Genomic DNA, 20,972 nt, shown 5'->3' on the forward strand with positions numbered 1-20,972 from the left:
TTATATCAAAAAAATCAGGATTGTCTGTTTAGTCTTTAATACTTTCCTATATATAAACCAAGGACAGATTTTTAAAGCAGTGGAGAATGAAAGCACACAAATATTTTATGATCGGTTTCAAGATGAAAGTGTATGCTTGAGTGCATAGCTCATTCTTTCCATTTTCAGAAGTCTAATTAAATTGTTGGTTTATCTGTAGCCCAGATGTTGAAATAATTTAGTTGAAAACTAAAAGAAACTGTGTTAATGGGAAAACAGGACAGTGCTATGGGTTTCCTGTAATTAATAGGAAGCTCTTTGAAAATTACTCCATTCAGACCAAGTCAATAAATTGAGCCCAGCTTTGCGCAGCCTCCTCTGTGCCATGTTCTTGCAAGTGGTCTCAGGCACCTCCAAAGGGATGGAGAATGACAGGCAGCAAGAAGGATTTTAGAGCTTCAGACATAACAGAGCCATCCAGAATAAAATTAGGGGGTCAATGACAAACATCCAAGGGATCTGCCTGGATGTTTGCCTGAGTTACCTCGTTGTTCATCATCACTATGCTGGAGTGGGTCTTTCAGCCTCCTCTAAGCTACCTCAGAAATACATATTTTTGGTAGAAATTGCTCTCTTTGCTTCAGAAACTGGTTCCAGCATCACATCATTGCTGCATAGCCTTCAAGCATGGCCTGCAGCCATTTCAATTTGTGAGACTGAGCCTCACCACACCTGCGGACCCTGGGGACACCAGACTTCCATGTGCCTTATATAAACTGTGGTTTACGACTGACATTGGTTCTTGCTTGTTTTGGGCCACATAGGTGAGGTTGTTTGGAGAGTGGAGAAAGGATGAAGGAAAAGTACAAATTTCATTTGGGACTGGATTTTGCCTTCCTGGAGACAGCATGTTGGGAGGTGGAGGGAGGTCAATATGCCTGGGTAAAAACGTGCCCCCCTGTACATGTATGGTGCCTGGAGGCTGCCACATGTTGCATCCCCTCCATGGCAGCATATTCACTTTTTCATATGCCTGCATGCAGGCATAAGGTTACTGTTCCCCACCTCCTCTTTAAACACTTCGAAAGGAATTCCACCAAATAGATCAAGATGGAAGTCATCCTCCCAAAGCAAGATTCCCATGTGCAAACAGCAATGTGCAGAAGCAGGGGAAAAAAAAACAAAAACACCCAAAACAAAACAAAACAAAACAACAACAACAAAAAAACTAAGACCAACACAGACCAGAGAAAAACCAAAAATCTAAAACCAGCACAGACCAACTTGGGTCCGGGGTTGGGCAGGGTCTGTCTGGATAAAATAGAAAAGATTAATACTTAGCTTTGGCTTTCAGCAGAGCGGTATATCACATGGCAATATAGGAAAATATTTTATATTTTGATTGCTCACCAACAGCTTCCAGATGAGTTGATAACACCTAATGGCTCTCACTTCAATAGTAGTTTACTCTGGCAGATCTCCCTGATATTTTATCATATGCACAACTCATCAAAGCTTCTCCCTGCAGACACATCAGACTCTTTCTGCATAGTTTTCCTCCACCAAATGTAGAATCAGATGTCCCTGACATTCAATAGTCAAAATAATGTTGGGTTTCCCAATATCTCATTTAAAAAGCCTGACTTGAAAGCATATGTACATACTCAGTACATGCATTCTGACTACTGTTAGACTGTGTAACAATTCAAATGCTTTCTAGGGCCTGCAAGTTCAGAGGCTTGCTAGGAAGAAAGCAAAAGAATTATTAGTAGCTTCTAACAAGCTCCCTGAGAAAGTCATAAACACCCCAAAGCATTTACGAAGGAAAAATTAGTGCAGTAAGCCAGCACAGAACAGCACAGAAGTTTGGGGGTTTTTTTTCCTAAACGTGAAAATGAGTTTCAGCACAAAAATGAATAGACTTGTGAGCTTGCAAAGTTTTATAAGGTCCAAAAAAGTATCTAAACATAAAGGAAGACAGTGGTGTTCAACTCGTACATTTACATGCAGGAACAGAAACCTCCCTATAACTGTCTGCATATCAGTTAATTTTGGGGAACTGGGCAGTTTGGCAGAGAGCAGGCACCAATCTTTGCTCCACTTGGGCAGTGTCTCCTCAGAATCAGGCTTCACTCAGGACTGTCAGCCTGAGTGACCTCTGGAGTGTCTGAGACACTCACTGGGTTTCAGGATGGACAGGAGTGCTGCGTTGTTCTTATCCAGTATCAGGACATCAAAACAACGTGCAAGGTCACCTTGAATTTAATCGAGTTCCCATTTTAGAATTTAGAAGCTGAGGTCATCCTCTACCAACTGTACAGACCAGGTCTCCATCGACCACATTCAAGTGGTAATACCAATCTGCAGAAACAACTGGCTGCAGGTAAATCTCAGTAAAGACACAAAATCTTTGCAGGTACTTGGCTAAAGTTGTATTTCAATTTTTTTTCTAGTTCCTTGGCTTACTTTCTTCCTAACGAAAATGGAGAGTAAAGCCAAATCTGGTATCATCATGATACCTTGCAAGCTTTCCTGTATTTCTACTAAATTTTCCATTGTCAATCACCAACTAAAAAATTTCAGCTTTGCTTTCTGAAAAAAAAGCACCTCAAATGTTGGAATTAAAAAATAGTATAAGACTTGAAAATGTGCCCTGATAATAACAATAAAAGGCAAAAGGTGGACACTGAAGAGTGAGCCAAATGCTTGATTTTTTAGATCTTCTGACCTGAAGCTACTCTCAGGATGTGGGAGGGACTCAAAGGATTTGAATGCTTAAGGCTGAAGTTATTGGGACTACTTATGTCAATCACCAGTGAGGACAGATGAGAATAATCATTTTCTGTGACAGGGACTTAACCTTTTTTGATCAAATTTCTGCGAAATAGCTTGCTGCCACTTGCCTTTAGGGATCTTGAATCCACAGTTTTTAGGGGTGACCTACTTGGGAGGAATGTTGTGCAACTAATTAGCTTCTCCTGAGTAACTTGGATATTTCATTTCCTTTCTCTTTTCCTTTGGTACCAAAATGACTGCATTTCTCTTTTCTTTTGTCCTTTGTGAACCACAAACTGCAAATGGGCTTTATTTTTCTTTTTGGTGTGGGGAGTGGGTTACATATGGAAAATGTATTTTGTTTTGTAATTAATGAAAACCAGACTTTGGGAAGTTGGCCATCCCAGGTCTTTATTTATAAGAGAGCATATGTCTGTGTTTTGTTTATGACTCACTCCTACTTCTTACATTGTAACTTGGGTTTGTTTATGCAAGCTTTTCGCTGAATCCAAGCAACATGGTGGTATAAGAGCCAATAATTTATGTTCTCCAAGAGGGGAGGCCAGTGAATGAGGTTTATATGCTGAATCTGCCACAGGCCATAGAGAGCAAGAGGTGATTCTACCACTTGACAGCTCCTGGTTATCTACAGAAAATGCTACAATAGCAACTTTATTTAAACTACTGCTGGAAGATTAGCCTGTTAGCCGTGAAGGCAGAGATAACCCCCAAATGAACCTTTCTCAAAATCTTGCCTGCTCAGGAAACTTCAAGGATTTCAAACTCAAATGACTGCTTGACAGTCAGGTGTAAATTAAGTTTGCAAGTAGATGTGGGTTGGCGTTAATTCAGTGGGATGTTTTATTCTTTACCAAAAAGAAATTCTGAGCTTCATCATTTCTTTCCCAGTAGCACAGAATGGATATGTTAGGAGTGAAGGGGAGCACCAGTTATTGCAATTGCAGAATTAATACATTCTGTTTCCCTCACAAAGGGGTAGTTACTTCTAATCTGTGTGCAAATCCTGAACTCTGAACAGATGCCATGTTCAGGAAAGGACAATGAGACAATTTAGGCAAAACAAGCAAGGTCTCGTGTCCTAAGCAAAGGACCAGGAGCCAAGAAATACTGGGTACTCTTTCCAGCTCTGACAATGACTCACAACGTGACCTTGGCAAGAGACTTAACTACTTTGGACTTAGTTCAGATCTAAAGTAAGTTATCTGAACCAGGAGTAAGCTTACTTTGGGGGCCATTAAAGTCAATTATATGACTGAGTAGTTTCAGCTAGTATGTGCAGAGATAATAGTACAGAAACCCAGGCAGGGGTAATGAATTTGCCACAGATGAAGCGACCCACACATCTTGTCTCTGCCCACTAGTTTCAGTAACAAAGGCTCTTCATACTAACTGGCATTCATGACAAGAATTATAGGCTGAATTTAAGACATCAGGATTATATCTCTGGGCTATAGAAGGTTTAATAGTTAAGGTGGGCCAATATGACAGCTATGCTAAGCTTCCTTCCCTCCTCTTAAAGGTTCAAAAAGCAGAACGAAGCAAACCCATGCATAAACATTGCTGTAGCAAAAGCTTTGTTGCTTTAGAAGAGGTAACAGGCAGAGAGAAATCTCTGAAGAATACTTATATCAAAGTTGCATTTTCATCTAGTCTTCATGATGCTGGAAGAGGTCAAAGGAGAGTTTCCAATCACTGTTGTTTGACCTACACTTGTTTCTCTCCTTGTCTCCCAACAGCCAGCTCGCCCCTGAAGAAAAGGTTCAAGCGCCGTGAAATTGAAGCGATCCAGTGCGAGGTGCGCAAGATGTGCAACTACACCAAGATCCTGTCCACAAAGAAGAACCTGGATCACGTGAACAAGATCCTGAAAGCCAAGCGGCTGCAGAGACAATCAAAGACAGGCAATAACTTCGTGAAGAAGAGGAGGGGGCGTCCTCGGAAGCAACCCCTTTCCTTTGACGAAGACTCCAGAGACCAAATGCCCGTTCTGGAAAAATGCGTTGACCTTCCGAGCAAAAGAGGTCAGAGACCAACACTCAACCCTTTAATATTGGAGCAAGCAGCCACTCAAGATACAATCATGGCCACCATCGAGGCTGTCATACACATGGCTCGAGAGACGCCACCCCTGCCACCTCCTCTGCCTCCTCCACCCCCTCCACTCCCTCTCCCTCTACCCCGGGCGCCCCGGGTTGGAAAAAGGAAAAACAAGTCTCCACAGGAGGAAGAGGAGGACGTGAAAGTGAAGCGACACCGGAAAGGCAGAGGGAGCGAAAGTGAAGGCCTTCCCTAAGGCCAGTGCACCTCATCAGATGTTGGGTGCCCATAGTGGAGCACACCAGGACTGGGGGACAGGAGGTGCACAGTTCGCCTCACCCCTTTGGCAGCACCAGACTGACCTGTCCCTTCAGCAGCCAGAACTCATTGCAGAGAGCTCTGCCAGCTGGGGCTCGCATCTTTCCTCTTCATCGCTTTGACCCAAGCCCCCCCCCCAGAAAAGAGGGGGGAAAGGCACGGGAAAAGTGGGGGATAGAGGGGAGGAGGATGTGTGTCAAAGTTGGAAAAAGCATGAACTCTGCCAAGTTTCCAAAACTAATCTGAATCTCAGCATTGCTGTTCTCATACCGTACCCGGAAGCGAGAAGTCATCCTCGCAGAAAGCTGAACGTTGTCACTAAGGGTGCATGCTTGACTCTGATTCTGTTTGGTGGGCCAGGTGAAACTAAAAGTAACTTTACCATAGTATAAATCACTGTTAAAAAAAAAAAAAAAAAAAGAAACAAAGAAAGAAACAAAGAAGAAAAACACCCAACAAAAAATAATGTCATTTCCTCAACTGTGATATTGGTTATAATCTATTTGAATTTTTTTTCTTTTCCAGTTTTATATATCTACCAGGCTTTGGGACAGCATAAGCCAAAATGCCTGGCTCCTGCTAGAACTATGTATTTCTTTCTCATTTACCTGCCTAGTTACAACTAGCTGCAATATAGGCAATAGAAAATTAGAGCCTTACATGTGTGCACACTCATTCCGAGTGCTATCCCAAGAAACGACGGAATATCACGGCATTTAAAATAAGGTGTTCACAGATATTCGGTTACTATAGCACGTTTATATGAAGCAACTTGGCAATGGCATGTGAAAAAGGGGTCATCCATCAGCCAAGTTGTTTTGATGCTCGGTACATATGAGTAGAGAACAGCAAGACACTTCTGGGGAATAGTTATAGTAAACATGGAAAAAATCACCAAAAAAAGAATATAAAAAAGATAAAAGAAAAAAAAATAGGACAGAAAAAAAAAAAATTAGAATTAAAAACAGGGCCCAAACCTACCAAGTCTTTACCATCTGCAATTCCCAGTGAAATTGACGGGAAATCCAGAATACGAATAATTTGCATTGGGTAGCAATGCCTTGATATTATCTTTTAAAGAAAATAGACAAAGTAGATTGTTTTAAAAAACTATAGAACAAACCCTATGGATAATAGATCCTTCTTGGCAATTATTTCTGAAAAAAAAAGAAAAGGAATAAGTGTTCTTATCTGAAAATAGAAATAAAAATGTTCAAAGGGTATCACCACTGCAATTGTATTAATGCCACTTTGGACATGTTCTCCAAGTTGTGGTTGCCTTAATAAACTAAAAAAATAATTTTTTTTTTTTTTTTGTACATAATGTAATTATAAAGCTCTCAGTCTGCATGGATGCAAACTGTGTGTGACAAATCGTCTCTTTAAATGGTCAGTTCAAATTGTACATTTCTCATTCGAGTTGTCCGTTAGCCATTGATTTAACTTGGGTAAAATACCCAAGCTCCATTTCCACAGCCCAATTAAAATGTTTAGCTAAAACAAAGACTGAACAAAAAGCTGTTCCATTGCAGTGTCAATGCTTTTTAAAAAGAAAGTCAGCTGTTGAAATTTGAAATAGATACTTTCAACTGTATTTCCTTTCTTTTTAAATCCTGCGGTGCAGTCAACACCTAGCATAGCAAGATGGATATAAAAATGGGAACAGGGAAGGAAGATTCCAGCAAGGGAGGGGGTTTGGAATTACTTAATGATTCACAAGCCAAATGCTGTTCCCTTTCTTGAGAAATCTTGAATTGGTTTATTGCCAAGGAAGCTTCATATAGCACGACACTAAAAAAAAAAAAAAAAAAAAAAGAGAAGAAGAAGAACCACAAGAAAACCCCACCAAAAAAAACAAAACAACAAACTCAACAAAAGAGTCCCCACAAAAAATGTTGTGTTTCTATTCTGTTATTTATTTACAAAAATCATATCAAGACTATGGTGTTAGAGGAACACTGTAAACATACAACTCGTTATTTTTTAGAGACTGATTTTTCTTCTGTGATAGCACCTTAGCTTATTAAAACTGAATGCATATGGGGATAGGATTGCGTCGGGGAGCTGGAAGAGGGGATGTATTTTTTTTATTTTTTAAGACTGGAACAAATTTTGAGGTCCTAACTCCTTAAAACTGATAAGAGGGATCACAGAATTTTGTTTCCAATTTGTTTTGCATCATTCATCATACCTATTTGTGCTTTTGTTTTCCAATTAATGCAGCTTAGAAATAAATTGGCTGGTTGCTCGTTCTGTTAAAACCAATTTTGCTTTTCAGCTCTCTTGAATTAGCACAGTGTTACTGACTGAAGTTGTAGGCCTGCAGAGAAAAAACCCTAAACCTCATTGAACTCCTCTCTTCTTCCTTAAAAAGCATTGGATTGAGGTTTAGTTAGTTTATAAACCCTTTTTTCCCAATCTCCTTTGGGCCTGAAAGTAGGTGACAGTCACTTAAAATGACAAGAAAAAATCGTAAGTTTGGTATTCCAGGTAGCTGAAATTAAGCCAGACAACAACTTATCCTTAGTTTTATCTCCAGTGATGTCATTGAAGGATATTTCAATGTATAGTGAGTGAAAAAAGGTCTGAAGGCAACAAATTCTGTCATTGAATGCCCGTCATGGCTTCAAGAGTGTCAGAGTACCCATGAGGGCTGGATTTGGGCTGGACCACACTGGGATAAAACTGCCCCAGGGAAGGATAATTGAGTGGCTGCTGCCTCCCATGCTCCTGAGCTTTGGGAAAGGAATGCTCTTATCCTTCCTAAAAGTGCTATCCAAAAAGCTGCGAAAGGCACAGTGTTTAAGGAGAGCATCCACTTGGAGGGAATAACCTCACAGACCCTTCACTGAGCAAAAACATGAAGAGGTCCTATTTGTCCCAGAGAAATTAAGTTCAAGACTTGGTAGCTGAAAGCTGTCAGCATAGGATGGGCTCCATCCAGAAGCTCAAAGTTTGTTTTTCACAGCAAGAAGGTGCTGGTGGAGCGTGGTGCTGTGGTACAGCCTTGGCTGTTTGTTCACACAACACCCTCGTGCAGCTGGTCCTGGGCTGACAGGAAGAGTAGCTTGTTAGTGTCATAAAAAGCAGAGTGAAAATACTGTTAGATGGCACTCAGAATTTGTGTTCTGCATGTTGCATAGTCTATAAAGATGATAAGCAAGTTGCTGACAGAATAATATTATAAGGCGATGTACTACATGCAGATCATAAAGGATTTAGTTTTAGGGCTTAAGGCTAAAATCCCACTCCTGCAGTTTATTACCCAACAATATTCCAGTAATGAGCTTTTTGATTTTTTTCCCTTACCACGAGGAAGATTTACAGAGGAACTCTCTAGATTGTCTCCACACATTTCCAAATACTATATAAAACTGGGGTAAAAGCCCTTTGCTTACTAAGACCAAAAAAACCTTTCAAACACCTCCGCTGTGTCACAGATTAGCACACATCTGAGCATGCTTCAGTAAAAACACAAAACAGTATCACGTGGCTGTGAGCCATATGAAATGAGGCCACGGGTTTGCATCCACTCTGTGGGTCTTTTATTCCTCAATCCAGTGTAAAACCAGAAATGGGGATAAATGTTCAGGGAGAGAGGAGGAAAAAAAAAAAATTAAAAAAAAAAAATAAAAAAATAAAAAAATAAAAAAAAATTACCACTTGTGTCTCCAAGACCTTCATGCTGCCAGCTTCTTGAGCCCTTCAATATTAAATTTTCTGTGAAGCACCTTGCAAGTTTTTGGATAACTGTTAAAAAAAAAAAATAGAATATGGAAAAAATAAATTAAAAAGAGGTGAACATAGTCATCAGCTCCCCGGGTATCCTACAGCATGGCCCATTTGGCAGCAATGCTGTGGAATATAGAATATTCTACTTGTGGTTTTTTGGGTAGCATCTGGTGCAATGGGGTGCTGGTTCATCACTAGGGCTTCTGAGCTCTACAGTAATGCACCAAATAAACAGAAATCACTGTTCCAAACACAAGGATTTCCCTAACTCTTATTTTCACAGGCCCTGATTCAGGACTGCACTTAAGCACATCTAAGGAGCATCCTGAAGTGTTTGAAGAACAACTAAAAAAATAAAGAGAAAAGGGAAACAAAAAAACCAAAAAAAACCAACAAAAAAGAAAAAGTATCTAAACAGAAAAACCAGGATGATTTTCTGAATTGAAAGAATAAACATCTTACCCTTGTAATACCTCTTCTTTCCTTATAATCCAAAAACTGGGGTGCAGCAGTTCTGAGATAATTAGAAGCACATTTCAACAAAGGACACATATTGGAGATCTCCTTAAGATGCCTGCCTAGGCTGCATAAAACACTACATAGAAAAAAAAAGAAAAAGAAAAAAAATATAAAAACATGAAAAGAGCTGCCAATTGGACAACATGGGGAAGCAGTTCAATCCCATGTTGGTTTGTTTTACTTTTCTTTTTCTTTATTTTTTTAAGCTATTTCTTAAATAATAAATGCACATGAAGTGTTAAATATGTATATACTGTATTTCAAAAAAATTAAAAAATCAAACGAATGGGGCACAAGATTGTTCTATAAGTCGTGCTGGCTAATTTTTAGTTTGTATTCATAAGTGGTTTTTAAAAGCCTTTTTTAAAGTGTAATTTGCATGTTCTACTTTGATTGTATGTAAACATATTTTAGAGCAAAAAAATGTATTTGTATTTTATTGAATATAGAGGCAAGAAAAAAACTTGTACATTGTTTGAAATGTTCTTTTTGTAACAGTTTTTATTCATGAAGCATTTTTGTACATTTAAAAATGGATATGGACTTGATGTTCTTTGAGGCTTAGATACATCTGGCATGCTTTAATGTCATGCTCCTTCATGATCTTAGATGTTGGTTTTTAAACATTTTTTTCTAAAACAAAGCTCAGTCTTTTCGCTACCAAATCAGGTTAGCACAGTATAGAGCACTTAACTAAAAAAAAAAAAGAAAAAAAAAAAGTTAATCCTATTCATATGTTATTCATTGTGTGAAATTAAAGGAATTCAATTCAGTCTAACATGAGTTGTGAATTCTTTTGTCTTATTTTCCATCTGTTTCCCATCACTAAGGACTTTAATAGCTTTTGGGATAATAATACCATGCATTCACAAGCCCTCTTTATGGTAATGGAGAAAAACATGCTTTGGTTCTGTTCTTTTTTCTTTTCTTTTCTTTTTTTTTTTTTTTTTTTGAATTTTTCCCAGAATATCCTTAAAAGTTAAAAATGGACTGTGCCATAGGCCCCACGGGCAAAAGAGGGATTCACACTTCAGTGCTGTGCCTATCACTAAATGGACAGAGACCTCTCTGGTCCAAATTGTGTCCTCAGGCACCAGCAGAGCAGAATTTACCACCCAGGTGGGATTTCCACTCCAGAAGCAGATGGCGCATCCCTCTCCAGATCCCTGCAGGGAAGGCAGTCCCAGGGGCTGAGCTGTGGGCAAGGGGGTGACGGGAGCCAACTCTCTCCTCATTGAGCATCAGAGAGGAAGGACTGTAGGCCAAGGGGTATTTTCCGTTCAGTGGAGCCTCATGCTGTGACAACGGCACTGTGCACTGGTTGTTGTATGGTTTTAAGTTTCTTTTCCAAGTTGCTGCTGAGAGCGGTCTGCTGCCATCGTAGGCAGTCAGCCTCAACATGCACGAGTTCCTCCACAGCAATGCCAGGTCTCATCTTTTTTCTCCTTGGGGAGAGAGTTCACCACCTTCACCAATGGCTCGGCAACCTCATGGAGATTAAACCTCGCCTTGTGGAGAAGCCAGTGATGCCCAGGCATGACAGATAACTTAGTGTCCTCTTGCATTCTTCCCTTCTGAAGCCTTGTGGGATGGACTGCATTGGTGGAACCAACTCATCCAACCGCAAAGACAGCCCCTCTGGCTGCTGTTTTGACAGCTGTTGCTTCATGTTACGGTAGTAGATCTGCTCCAAAGATCTCAAATGCGATGGGGCTTATTTTCTTTCTCCTCTCTCTCTTTAATATATACATAGCCCCAGCTTTTGACAACAGTTTGCAAAAGTGCTGACATTTTCACTCACTGTTTTTTATCGGGATCTGTGATGTATAAGCTACTGGTCTCCAACTCCAACCACATTTTAGTAAAAGGCCTGTGGTAAAGCTCCTTAGGAAGCATCTGTGAACTGTCAAGATTTGTGCTTGCTGCTGCAGTATCTTAGGACCGTTCTCTCCTTCTGCCAGCTCTTTCCTGAGGTTTATCTCCCGTCACCACAGCTCTGCTGTGTCACCTCACAGCCATGGGGTAGCAAGGCAAACGAAGTTGGGGATGTTGGGTTTCTGCCACTGGATGAGGCAAGGGCATGAGGATCTTCATCTGTGAGGTGTTCACATTTTTTGTCTCTGGTTTCTTTTTTTCCCCCCAGACTGTTGACACCATGTAGTGTCAGAAGACCACACTCCTCACCAGTCTCCTCCTGGGCAGGGGGGATCCTTTGGTCATCACCCCAGGCTTCTGTCTAAAGGTCAAACTTTTTCTAGGAACCCTCTGTGACTGTTTCATCTCTAACTACCCCAGCTCTGTCTGCTCCTGTGGATTACACCATCTCTGAGAAAAAACTTAGGAATTCTTAGAAACAAAGTTTAGTAAATTCATGAGCTCTTGTAGGGTGTAACTTTTTTTAGGCACTTTTTGTTTAATGATAGTGAAGTCTTCTTCCCTGGACACAAACCCTGAGTAGAATTCTCTAGGGAAACCTGCTTCAGCAGAGGGTTTGGACCAGATGGCCTCCAGTGGTTCTTTTCAACCTTACCCATTCTGTGAGATACTGTTATCTTCTCTCAATTTGCATAAATTTGGTGTTTTCCAGATTAGAATACTTTCACTATTAATCTCTGCCCTGGAATAATTGCAAATAATGAAATCATCAAGTGTAAGGGAGAAATAATATTGTTTTCTGATTATCATCCTCTTTCTTCTGAGCATATTTTGCTCATAAAAGTTATGAAGATTTGTTCAAACCCTCTCTGGCCATCCTCCATATTATTGGAGTTTGAATTTATGAGGGAATTTCACACTCCACCCTCAAGGTGAGGGTGTGTGAGATGTGCTCTACCCCTTTTTCACTTTTGATAATGGAGACGGTTTGTGTGGCCTGGGATAAGAAGTCTTTCCAGTGTGACCTTAACTCATCCTCAGCTGGCAGAGACAAGACAAACCTCAACCTTAGTCCCACTCATTCTCGTGGTACCATTTCCCACCAGACTCCTGAGCTACCTCATATGCTGAATTTATTTTGTGCCAAGGAAAGTTTGGTTGGTGGAGATGCCTGCAGCTTGTGTGCAAGTTGTGTGAGCTCATGACAGCATTATTTGCTGTTCTGTAACACAATGCACCCACATAATTTTAGAACAATGCTACTGTTACTGACTGAGTAGAAAAAATGTTCCAGTGACCTTGAGGGGATTAGTGACAGGACCCTACTCAAAGCCCTGCAGTACACACCATCTGGCAAGCTCTAGAAAGCAAAGGGAAGCATAGATGTCAACATAAAAAATATATGTTTGGCCTTTTAGGAACAATTCATGAACCACATCACTGGTGCACTAACATAGGGGGTTAAGAGCTAATAGCAAGCATTGAAATTACAATGAAGAGTGGCATATCAAACGGTCTATGCATTTTTTTTACTGGGAGCTGCAGAAGAAACTGGCGTGAAAGCACCACAGGAATTGTAAGAGCACTTTGACAAAATGTTAGTGCAATCATAAGTCATTGCATTATGACAACCAACTTTGTTTGTAACACAGAGCAAGATACACTGGTTCCCATTCTCAGCTTATGCAGATAAGTGCTATCAGTTTCAAATGTGTTAAAACAGTTTACAGGAGCAAAAGGTCTGTATTCATTTTCTTTATGGAAACTATTCATCCCAAAGTGGCTTTGGAGTGCTTCTAGTAGAAGGATGTAATACAAACTCCTGTTGTTTGTTGCCTGTAAGAAGTGTCATATTGAGAAAATGGGCTTTTGTTAAAGATTCAAGTGTTTGGAAACTGGTTCAGCAGGATGAGTAGCCAAGTCACCACAGTTTCATTAGAGCTGTGGTGGAAGGAAGAGGGCAAAAGAAGTGGAGTCCTTGGGAAAAAGATGAAACAGTGTTCTGTGCACCAGGAAGTTAAATAAAGTATTAATATCTTCTTCTCATTACTCTGTTGTGTTACAAAAATAATCTGAAAAAAAAATTCCCATGTCCTAAAAGTCATGGAGTGTCTCGGTCCTGCACGAGTCAGGCATATAGGAAGCCCAGGTTTTTTTCTGCAATGCTTGAAATAGGTGTAGCTTGTATGGCACCTGTTTTCCTCATGGGATTTCCCTCATTATGGACTTCCCCCCTCAGTCAGTAATGGAAAGCACAGAGCAGAGACCCTATTCTCTTTGTACTTTTCCAGGTTACCTGCCCAGAAAAATTGCAGGTATAATTGGTTGTCCCTGAGCATCTTTCCAAAGGCAGGAATATTGCTTACCTGTCTCCATCCCCATCCCACGCCTGCTCATATCTGATAGTTCTCAAACTGTCCCACAAGTATTGCTGGCAAATAATGTTCCAATCAAATTAATATCATTTTTGTCGTTGACTCAAACAGAGCAAAGCTCCCACCACATCTCCCCAGTTTAGCATGCCACAATACTATGTGTGGACCCTAACAGCCCTTAGTGTCTTCTACTTGTCTTGCCTGACATTCTGTTTATATTCTCAGAGAACAAGCATATCAAGCAGAAAATTAGTTAAGAAGGGAGAAGAGTGAAAACCTCTGCAAGGTAAAGGCAAGGAACAGAGCACGTGAAAAGCATCTGTGGTGAGCCTTTTTAGAGCAGAGCAATTAGAGAAGGGATGAAAAGTGAGTGATCTCTTAAGGAAGCAAATGATAATGTGGCAAGCTGTAATGAAGACAATAGGCAAAGGAAGGCACTGCTTAGTTTTCTTGAAGACAGGAAAAAATAAAACAGCACACTTGAAGGGGAAGCAATGCATTCAGAAACACAAAAGGGCATTCAGTGAAAGGAGGGAGAGGCTGGAGGACATGAAGGTCTGGGTCATGGAGAGAGTATAAAAATGGATCTTGTGACAGAAGAAGGAAGAGGCAGCCTGCTTGCTTACTGGGACTTTATTGCCACATTCTAAGCTGACACAGCACTCCTCATTTATCCTCATTAAACAGCTACCATCAGGGCATAGTTAGTGACCATTAGGCCTCAATTCTCTCTCTTTAAACTGCAGATAAATAGATAGCTACTGCAAGAAGTAAAACTGTCTTTGCTTGAATTATTGATAGTTGCAGTTTCCCAAAATTCTGTTCAGGGATCAGCGAATGGCAGCAAAGGTCTGACAGTAAAGACAGCAGTTGTACAGAAGCCTCCCTGCAAAGATGAGAACTCAAGGAGATGCCCTCTCTGATTACATGGACTGAGCCTCATTTACTGCAGAGATAATATAATAATGTTTATGTTGATCCCACAGCCTCTGTTTCAGTGGAAGGTGTCCCCATCCACAACAGGGGAGTTGGAATGAAATTATCTTTATAGTCTCTTCCAATCAAAACCATTCCATGATCCTACGATTCTCACAGACAGATTGAACACCTGCCCCAAGTACCTGAGGATCAAATACCTGCACCTGTGAGGTGTTTTTTTCCCATAGGTGTTACCTTCCTGTGGGGATGGAAGGAACTTTGTGCCTAAGAACAACCCAGCATCCCATTTGTCAGAGAAGGCAAGTGAAACACTGTCCATATCATCCAGATCCTACAGTGCTGTTGGGGACTTCCATTTTAAAGCCCCACACACTTCTGTGTTTCTGAATATCCCATGAAGGGGCCATGGTTTTAGCCTAGCAGCCTATTAGATCCAAACTTCCCAAAACTTGTATCTTGGTGATTTTTGTAAAAGCGTGAATAAAATAAAAATGAAGAATTTTACTGTCGTTATGTTTTTGCTCAGGATATCATGAGAAGATTTTTTTTGTTTTGCTTTGCTTTCAAATGGTGTTTCACCAGAATGTCATCTCCAGAACAGCCATGGTGACCCTGAGTGTCCAAATTCCATCAGCCAAGAATGATTTCGCTTTTTTAATGAAAAAAAAGGGGAGCAAAGAGGCAAAACCTCTCTGGAATCTAAACCACTCTCATCTCAATTCAGAAAATCCTATTATCCTATGCTTATGGAAATTCAGGACATAACATAAACAAGAATTTCTGTTTAAGCTTTGGTTTAGTCCCACTGACATCAGTGTGATTTAAACACTTTAAAATTAAGTAGATGATTAATTGCTCTTACAAGAAGGAACCTGGCTTCCAACTCCAACACCTACTCCCAGTCGGTCAAGCTGAAATTTAATTATTTTATTGAGTGGAAGCAGGAATCAATAGACTTCTGTTTTAAACAATCTCACAAAGTGTTCCTAGCCCCAGGCCTCAGTTTACCATCAGTAGTCCTTGCATACATTGAAGGACTATTTGCTAACTTTACCAAAAGACTGTGAATTCCTTGCTGGAGATATGAAACTTGTATGAGAGAACATCCTTATCAGGACTTTAATGACAGGTCACTGTCTACAAGTCAGCTTCTTTCCTTATTTCTTTTAACCATGAAAAATGAGTCCATGTCACTTACACGGCAGAGTGAAAGGGAATCTTTAAACCAGGGCACAGGTTTCTCTATCCTTCTTTGCTGCAGCCATATGTTTCTGTCCATCCTTCATTAACTCAGAGAAAAAAAAATCCAAAACCCCCATGAAATTATTTCTTTTTTTCAGCTTTCTATAAATAGTCCTCAAGCCTGTCTGTTCACATTGGATGAGCTTCTGAAGATGCAAGCTATGCAGTTTTGGATCAGTCATCTCTTTATGTCTTCACTGATGAGGGTGCCCCAGAAATGATAGCTGTCTGCTCCTGCTGCTTTGATAATCAGATCACAGACTGGGCAAGGACACTGAGGTTGAATCATGGGAAGGGAAGCATAAATATTGTTCCATCTGCCTTGGATTCAAACACTGAAGGTGAAAAAGGGTATGAAACCCCTGACATGGATAGGGAATCCTGAATTCCATCTCGCTAGATTTCTAGAGATGTATGTGTGAGATCTTTGAAAGCTGTTGCACGCACATCAACCCAAAGGCCTTTTCCAGGCTCAGACAACCTGTGTTTCTGCATCTGTTTCAGGAAGTGGTGGCTTTGAAAGACCATATCAAACTAGTACATTGTGTTTCCTGCACATCCTGCTTTATTGGAGGTTAATTCCTTCTGACGCATGAAGCCTGCTGCTGCCAATTAAGTCAAATGTATTTTACGCTTTACTTTTCTGTTGCCTTACAGGCTTTTGTTGGAAAAAATGTAATAAATAAAACTTGCCAAACATCATTAAATGACACGGTCTGATGATTTGGAATAAACACACAGATTTTCATATATCAGAAGGACTGAGGGAGGGGAGGAGGAAACTCTGGAGCAGCACCCAGCCTGATGCCAACTGCACAGCACCCAGCCACCAACCACAGTGTTAATCTCCGACTGGTGTAAAAGCATAAAAAGGGACCCCAGGTCAGGCAAGCAGTATAGAGTTGTTTCTCATGCAGTGACATTGCAATGTATGATTCTTTGGTAGAGGAGGATAAAAAGCAACAGAACTGGAAGAGCAGTAGAAGTACAGGACCCAATGGACCCATTTGGGTATGGTCCTTTGCAGTTCCACCTCTACCACTCCACATTGTGATGGTTTCTGGGTTTATTCCTGTTTTCTGCTTCTGTCCGCAATCTCCAAGTTTCTTTCAGGCTTTAGAGAAACAGCTGGGACTGCTCATCAGGTCATGACTGCTTAGGTTACGATAAGAGAAACTATATTTACTCAGGGTCAGCTAAGACACAAAAATAAGTAAAAACTCTTCAGATCTTCTGAATAAAGCAGATTTATTTATTTATTTATTATTCTGTTATCCAACTCAACACTGAGGTAGAGCTGTGACAGGAGACAATCAGTGAATCTTCTCAGTGAGATTACTTTCTAACTTGGAGAAGAGAGGCAGCAGCAGGTCAGAAGCAGCAGAAATACAATCAAGATGAAGAAGAGTCCCAGGAGAGTTGACACTGTATATCAGTGACATCATATATCAGCTGACATTCCAGGTTCATGAATGGGTCCATGGTCCTTAATCCCATTACATGGCTTTACTGAATAATTTTGGAGCAAATTTCAGAAACAAAATCAAGCCCGAGGGGCGGTTTCAATTCCTTTTCTTTGGTAACAACAGAAAAACCTACCATAGAAAGCCTCCTGTAAAGCAATTGCAGTGTACTTTACCCAAAATGACACTTTTAGGTCTCCTGTGGGATAGATCATGAGTGCCAGAGACATTAAACCCAACACTCAAAGCAATTTCTGTCAGAAAACAATGGTTAACAGCATTCTGCTTGCAAATCCATACAAAGATCCTTCCAAGGGATGTTCAAGGCACGCATCTTCTTGAGAAAAGACCTATCACTAATGAGCGAGGGGTATGCAATTATGGGAAAATACCTGATGCAAGAAAAGAAAAATTCCTTATTTGTAGTCAGAGACAGGATTGATGCTTGACTAGAACATAGTTTGGGGAAAGACAGTACAAAGGCAACATACATCCTACTTGAATAATGGAGTGGCAGCATCAAAACAGTTCATCAGCATCAGCTTTGGTTCTCAACATCATAGCTAAAATTTAATTTTAAATTTAAACAAATTCCCTGGCAGGGAAGTGCCTTCAGCTCTGATCGCTACCGACTGACAGCTAACGATGAGAGAAAGAGACAATCAGCACTCCTTTCATCCAGAAAAAAGTTCTTTTAAAATCTTTGCAAAAGTATATATGATAGGGCTGAGATAGTGCCTCAGAAAACACATCTGTCCAGTGCTTCTAAGAAGGTGAGATAATAGCACCCAGCACGTGACTGCTGGCAGTACTGGATTGCATGCCTGAAATTAAAACAGGAGGGGGAAGATGCTTTAGATAACACTAAGGTTCTGCTCAGTAATTTTTATTCTCTTTTTCTATAGAAGCTTGCTGACCTTCCTCACACATTAGGATTTCCTACGATTCTCAAGTATATTCCATTTGGAAAATAATTGAAGGGAAAATGGGCATGGTCTTTAACAAAAGCAGCAATTCAGACTGGAGAAGAGAGGATGAGGGAAAGACCTCATCACGGTCTGCAGCTTCCTCATGAGAAGAATTGGAGGTGCAGGGACTGATCTCTCTGGTGAGAAGTGACAGGATCCCAGGGAACAGCTGGAGCTGTGCCAGGGGAGGTTTACTTTGGAGATCAGGGAAAGGTTCTTCCCCCAGAGGGTGCTGGGCACTGCCCAGGCTCCCCAGGGAATGGGCACGGCCCCGAGGCTGCCAGAGCTCCAGGAGCGTTTGGACAGCGCTGCCAGGGATGCCCAGGGTGGGATTGCTGGGGTGTCTGTGCAGGGCCAGGAGCTGGACTTGTTCCTTGTGAGTCCTTTCCATCTCATGTTCTATGAACATGAACTATGAGCAGTAACTTACTGAAGATGATTTTTAACTCATTAACATTAACCCGTTAAAAACAGGTGTCTTTATTTCTAAATTATTTTGCAGCTGGTTCAATTTTTTGAGTAACTAGGAGTGTGTGATGAAATGGAACCCACACAGCAAAATTGTGTGTGCTCTACTACAAAACTCCCTGTTTATGTAGGCTGACTGAAGGGTAAATAAATCCCTGTTTTCCCTGGAGCTCCCACAGATATTTGTTAACCTCTTTTATCATTATAGTAAAGGCTCACTATGGTAGTAAGCTTTGCCTGCTAAATTTCTGAACTCTTCATTAAAAGGTTCTGATTTTCAATCAGTTCCAAGTAATCCCAGTGAAATGGACAGCAGATATGTCCAACATGATCAAGTTATCTGCATAAAGAGCTTGGTGAAATGACTGCAGGCTATGTATGCATCAAGAGAGCCACATCTGAAATCAGAAACGGTGTAATTATGTATTTAATTACTTCACCTAAGGGACAGAGTCATGCAGTCTGGTTGTATTGTTGTGATCTAAACTAATATCTCCACACCAAGGGGTATTTAGGTTGACACTGCCTTGGAGACTTTTGTTCAAAGAACGTACATTTATAACTTACAAGCAGATTTAGTCATATCTTCTCTCTCAATTTATCTGTAAGTTTTAATTGGACTTAAAAGCAGCATGACAAAAGTATACCTTTCTAATATGTCATTGTTCTCCAATACTCTTTTTTCACTCCCTACCTCTTGCTTATATTTATGCCACATCTCCACTCTTATCAATATTTCTTCTCCTCCTTTTCATCTCTTTTACTAGTTCTAATTTCCTGTTTAAACCTGTTCTCTTCAGGATTGGTGTAACATGCTGCAAAGGAAGAACAATTAGTTGTTCTCCCATTCCATACCATAATTTGTGCTCAAAAATTTACATTAAAAAAGTAATTTATTTTCTATAGTTGATCCCAACTTTCTCTCATTACGTTCTTATCTTTCATTTCTATAAGCAGCTTAGATTTTTAATAACATTTTTATAGAAAGAAACTTAATACTTTTGGGGAAATAATATATGGTCTTTGAGAATATTTATTTTCTTTCTTGTTTTTTGAAGGAAAAAATAGGGATGCTATGGCTTCAAAGGGAGGGAGAAACTAAAATTCATGGCTGTTTTCTGAACCACTTACTGGTTTAGCTGTTACAGAGAGTGAGTCAAGCTTAAATTATCATCAGAACTCCAAGACCTCTTTTACAAACATTTAGTTTATGTCTAAATTGGTAATAGTGTCCTTTTAAAAAAGGGGGAATGGCCCCATGATACAGCTCAGAAATACTTTCTCATTAATCTTTGTTATCTACCTTTATCATCACATTCAGCAGTACATCCATGCCTGTCCTGTGCAGCAGTACTGTGAGTTTCCATACAAGGTGCCCTTATCACCTCCCAAAACTGAGGCCAAGAATCAGCACAGAGGAGGTGTGATGGATGGTAGGGGGGGAGCAGGGAGCCTTTGAGTGATTGCACTGATAAATCATGAAATGCCTCCCTGTGGGAACAGGGGCTGTGCTATTTTGCCACACCAAGCCCAGCAGACCTGGATGATACCCCAGTCAGGCAGATATACCTGGAGACAATGCACTAATTGAATCCCCATAGACCTTGGTTTTTTCTGCTTCTGTGATGATGAACAGAAGCCACAAGGAAGAATAAGAGGTTAGCAATGACCCTGAAGGTGTAAGGAGGCTGCTTGCACAGGGGAGCCTTTTCCTACAGGTGCAGCACACAAAGATGTTCTGAGATGTGTTGTACAGGTCAAAGGGAGAAACCTTTCTTTAGTTAAATGAAATTTAAGACTACACAGCACAAGTGAACCAGGAACTAGTTCATCAGCCTCATGTGTATCCCTTCAGGAGATCTGACAACATTCATTAAATCCTGAAATTAAATAATAGTGCTGAGTCTGCAATTATATTGAAACCAGTAAATTCAATTAAGGGTAAGTAGTACACTTTATTTGAATGGCTCGCTTGGTGGCTTTTTGGTACATGTAAGTAAGAAGATAAAGAGAAAATGCTTCTTAATTTTTTTTTCTTTTTTCAGATCATGCTTTCTCAAATGAAAACCACACTGAGAATCTTGCACAGGATCACACAGTACAGCAGAGCTCATAGAGAAGGAATAAGCACTCAGGACAGAAGCAGTTTTTTGCTGCAGATTAATTTTTCCATTTCTCATGTTATCACTAATATAATTTATATCAGCCCTTCCCAAAACACTCAGTTACATTGTCATTGTACTGGACAGCAAATGAATACA

General features: G+C 40.4%; 1 protein-coding gene across 2 annotated transcripts in view; it reads left to right on the plus strand.

Moving 5' to 3' along the window:
- Positions 1–10,159, plus strand: part of SETBP1 (SET binding protein 1) — a 268,541-nt gene extending 258,382 nt beyond the window's left edge. For both annotated transcript variants that reach the window (XM_042028772.1, XM_042028773.1), the window contains one exon: positions 4,512–10,159. In XM_042028772.1, coding sequence (XP_041884706.1) covers positions 4,512–5,068 — 557 coding nt within the window. In that variant the 3' untranslated portion in view covers positions 5,069–10,159. The remainder of the gene's footprint in view (positions 1–4,511) is intronic.
- The last annotated feature ends 10,813 nt before the right edge of the window (positions 10,160–20,972 follow it).

This window comes from Corvus kubaryi, unplaced genomic scaffold (genome assembly GCF_017639235.1).
Source record: "Corvus kubaryi isolate FWS band 111438036 unplaced genomic scaffold, C.kubaryi_AGA036_p1.0 37308, whole genome shotgun sequence".
Taxonomy (NCBI): Eukaryota; Metazoa; Chordata; class Aves; order Passeriformes; family Corvidae; genus Corvus; species Corvus kubaryi.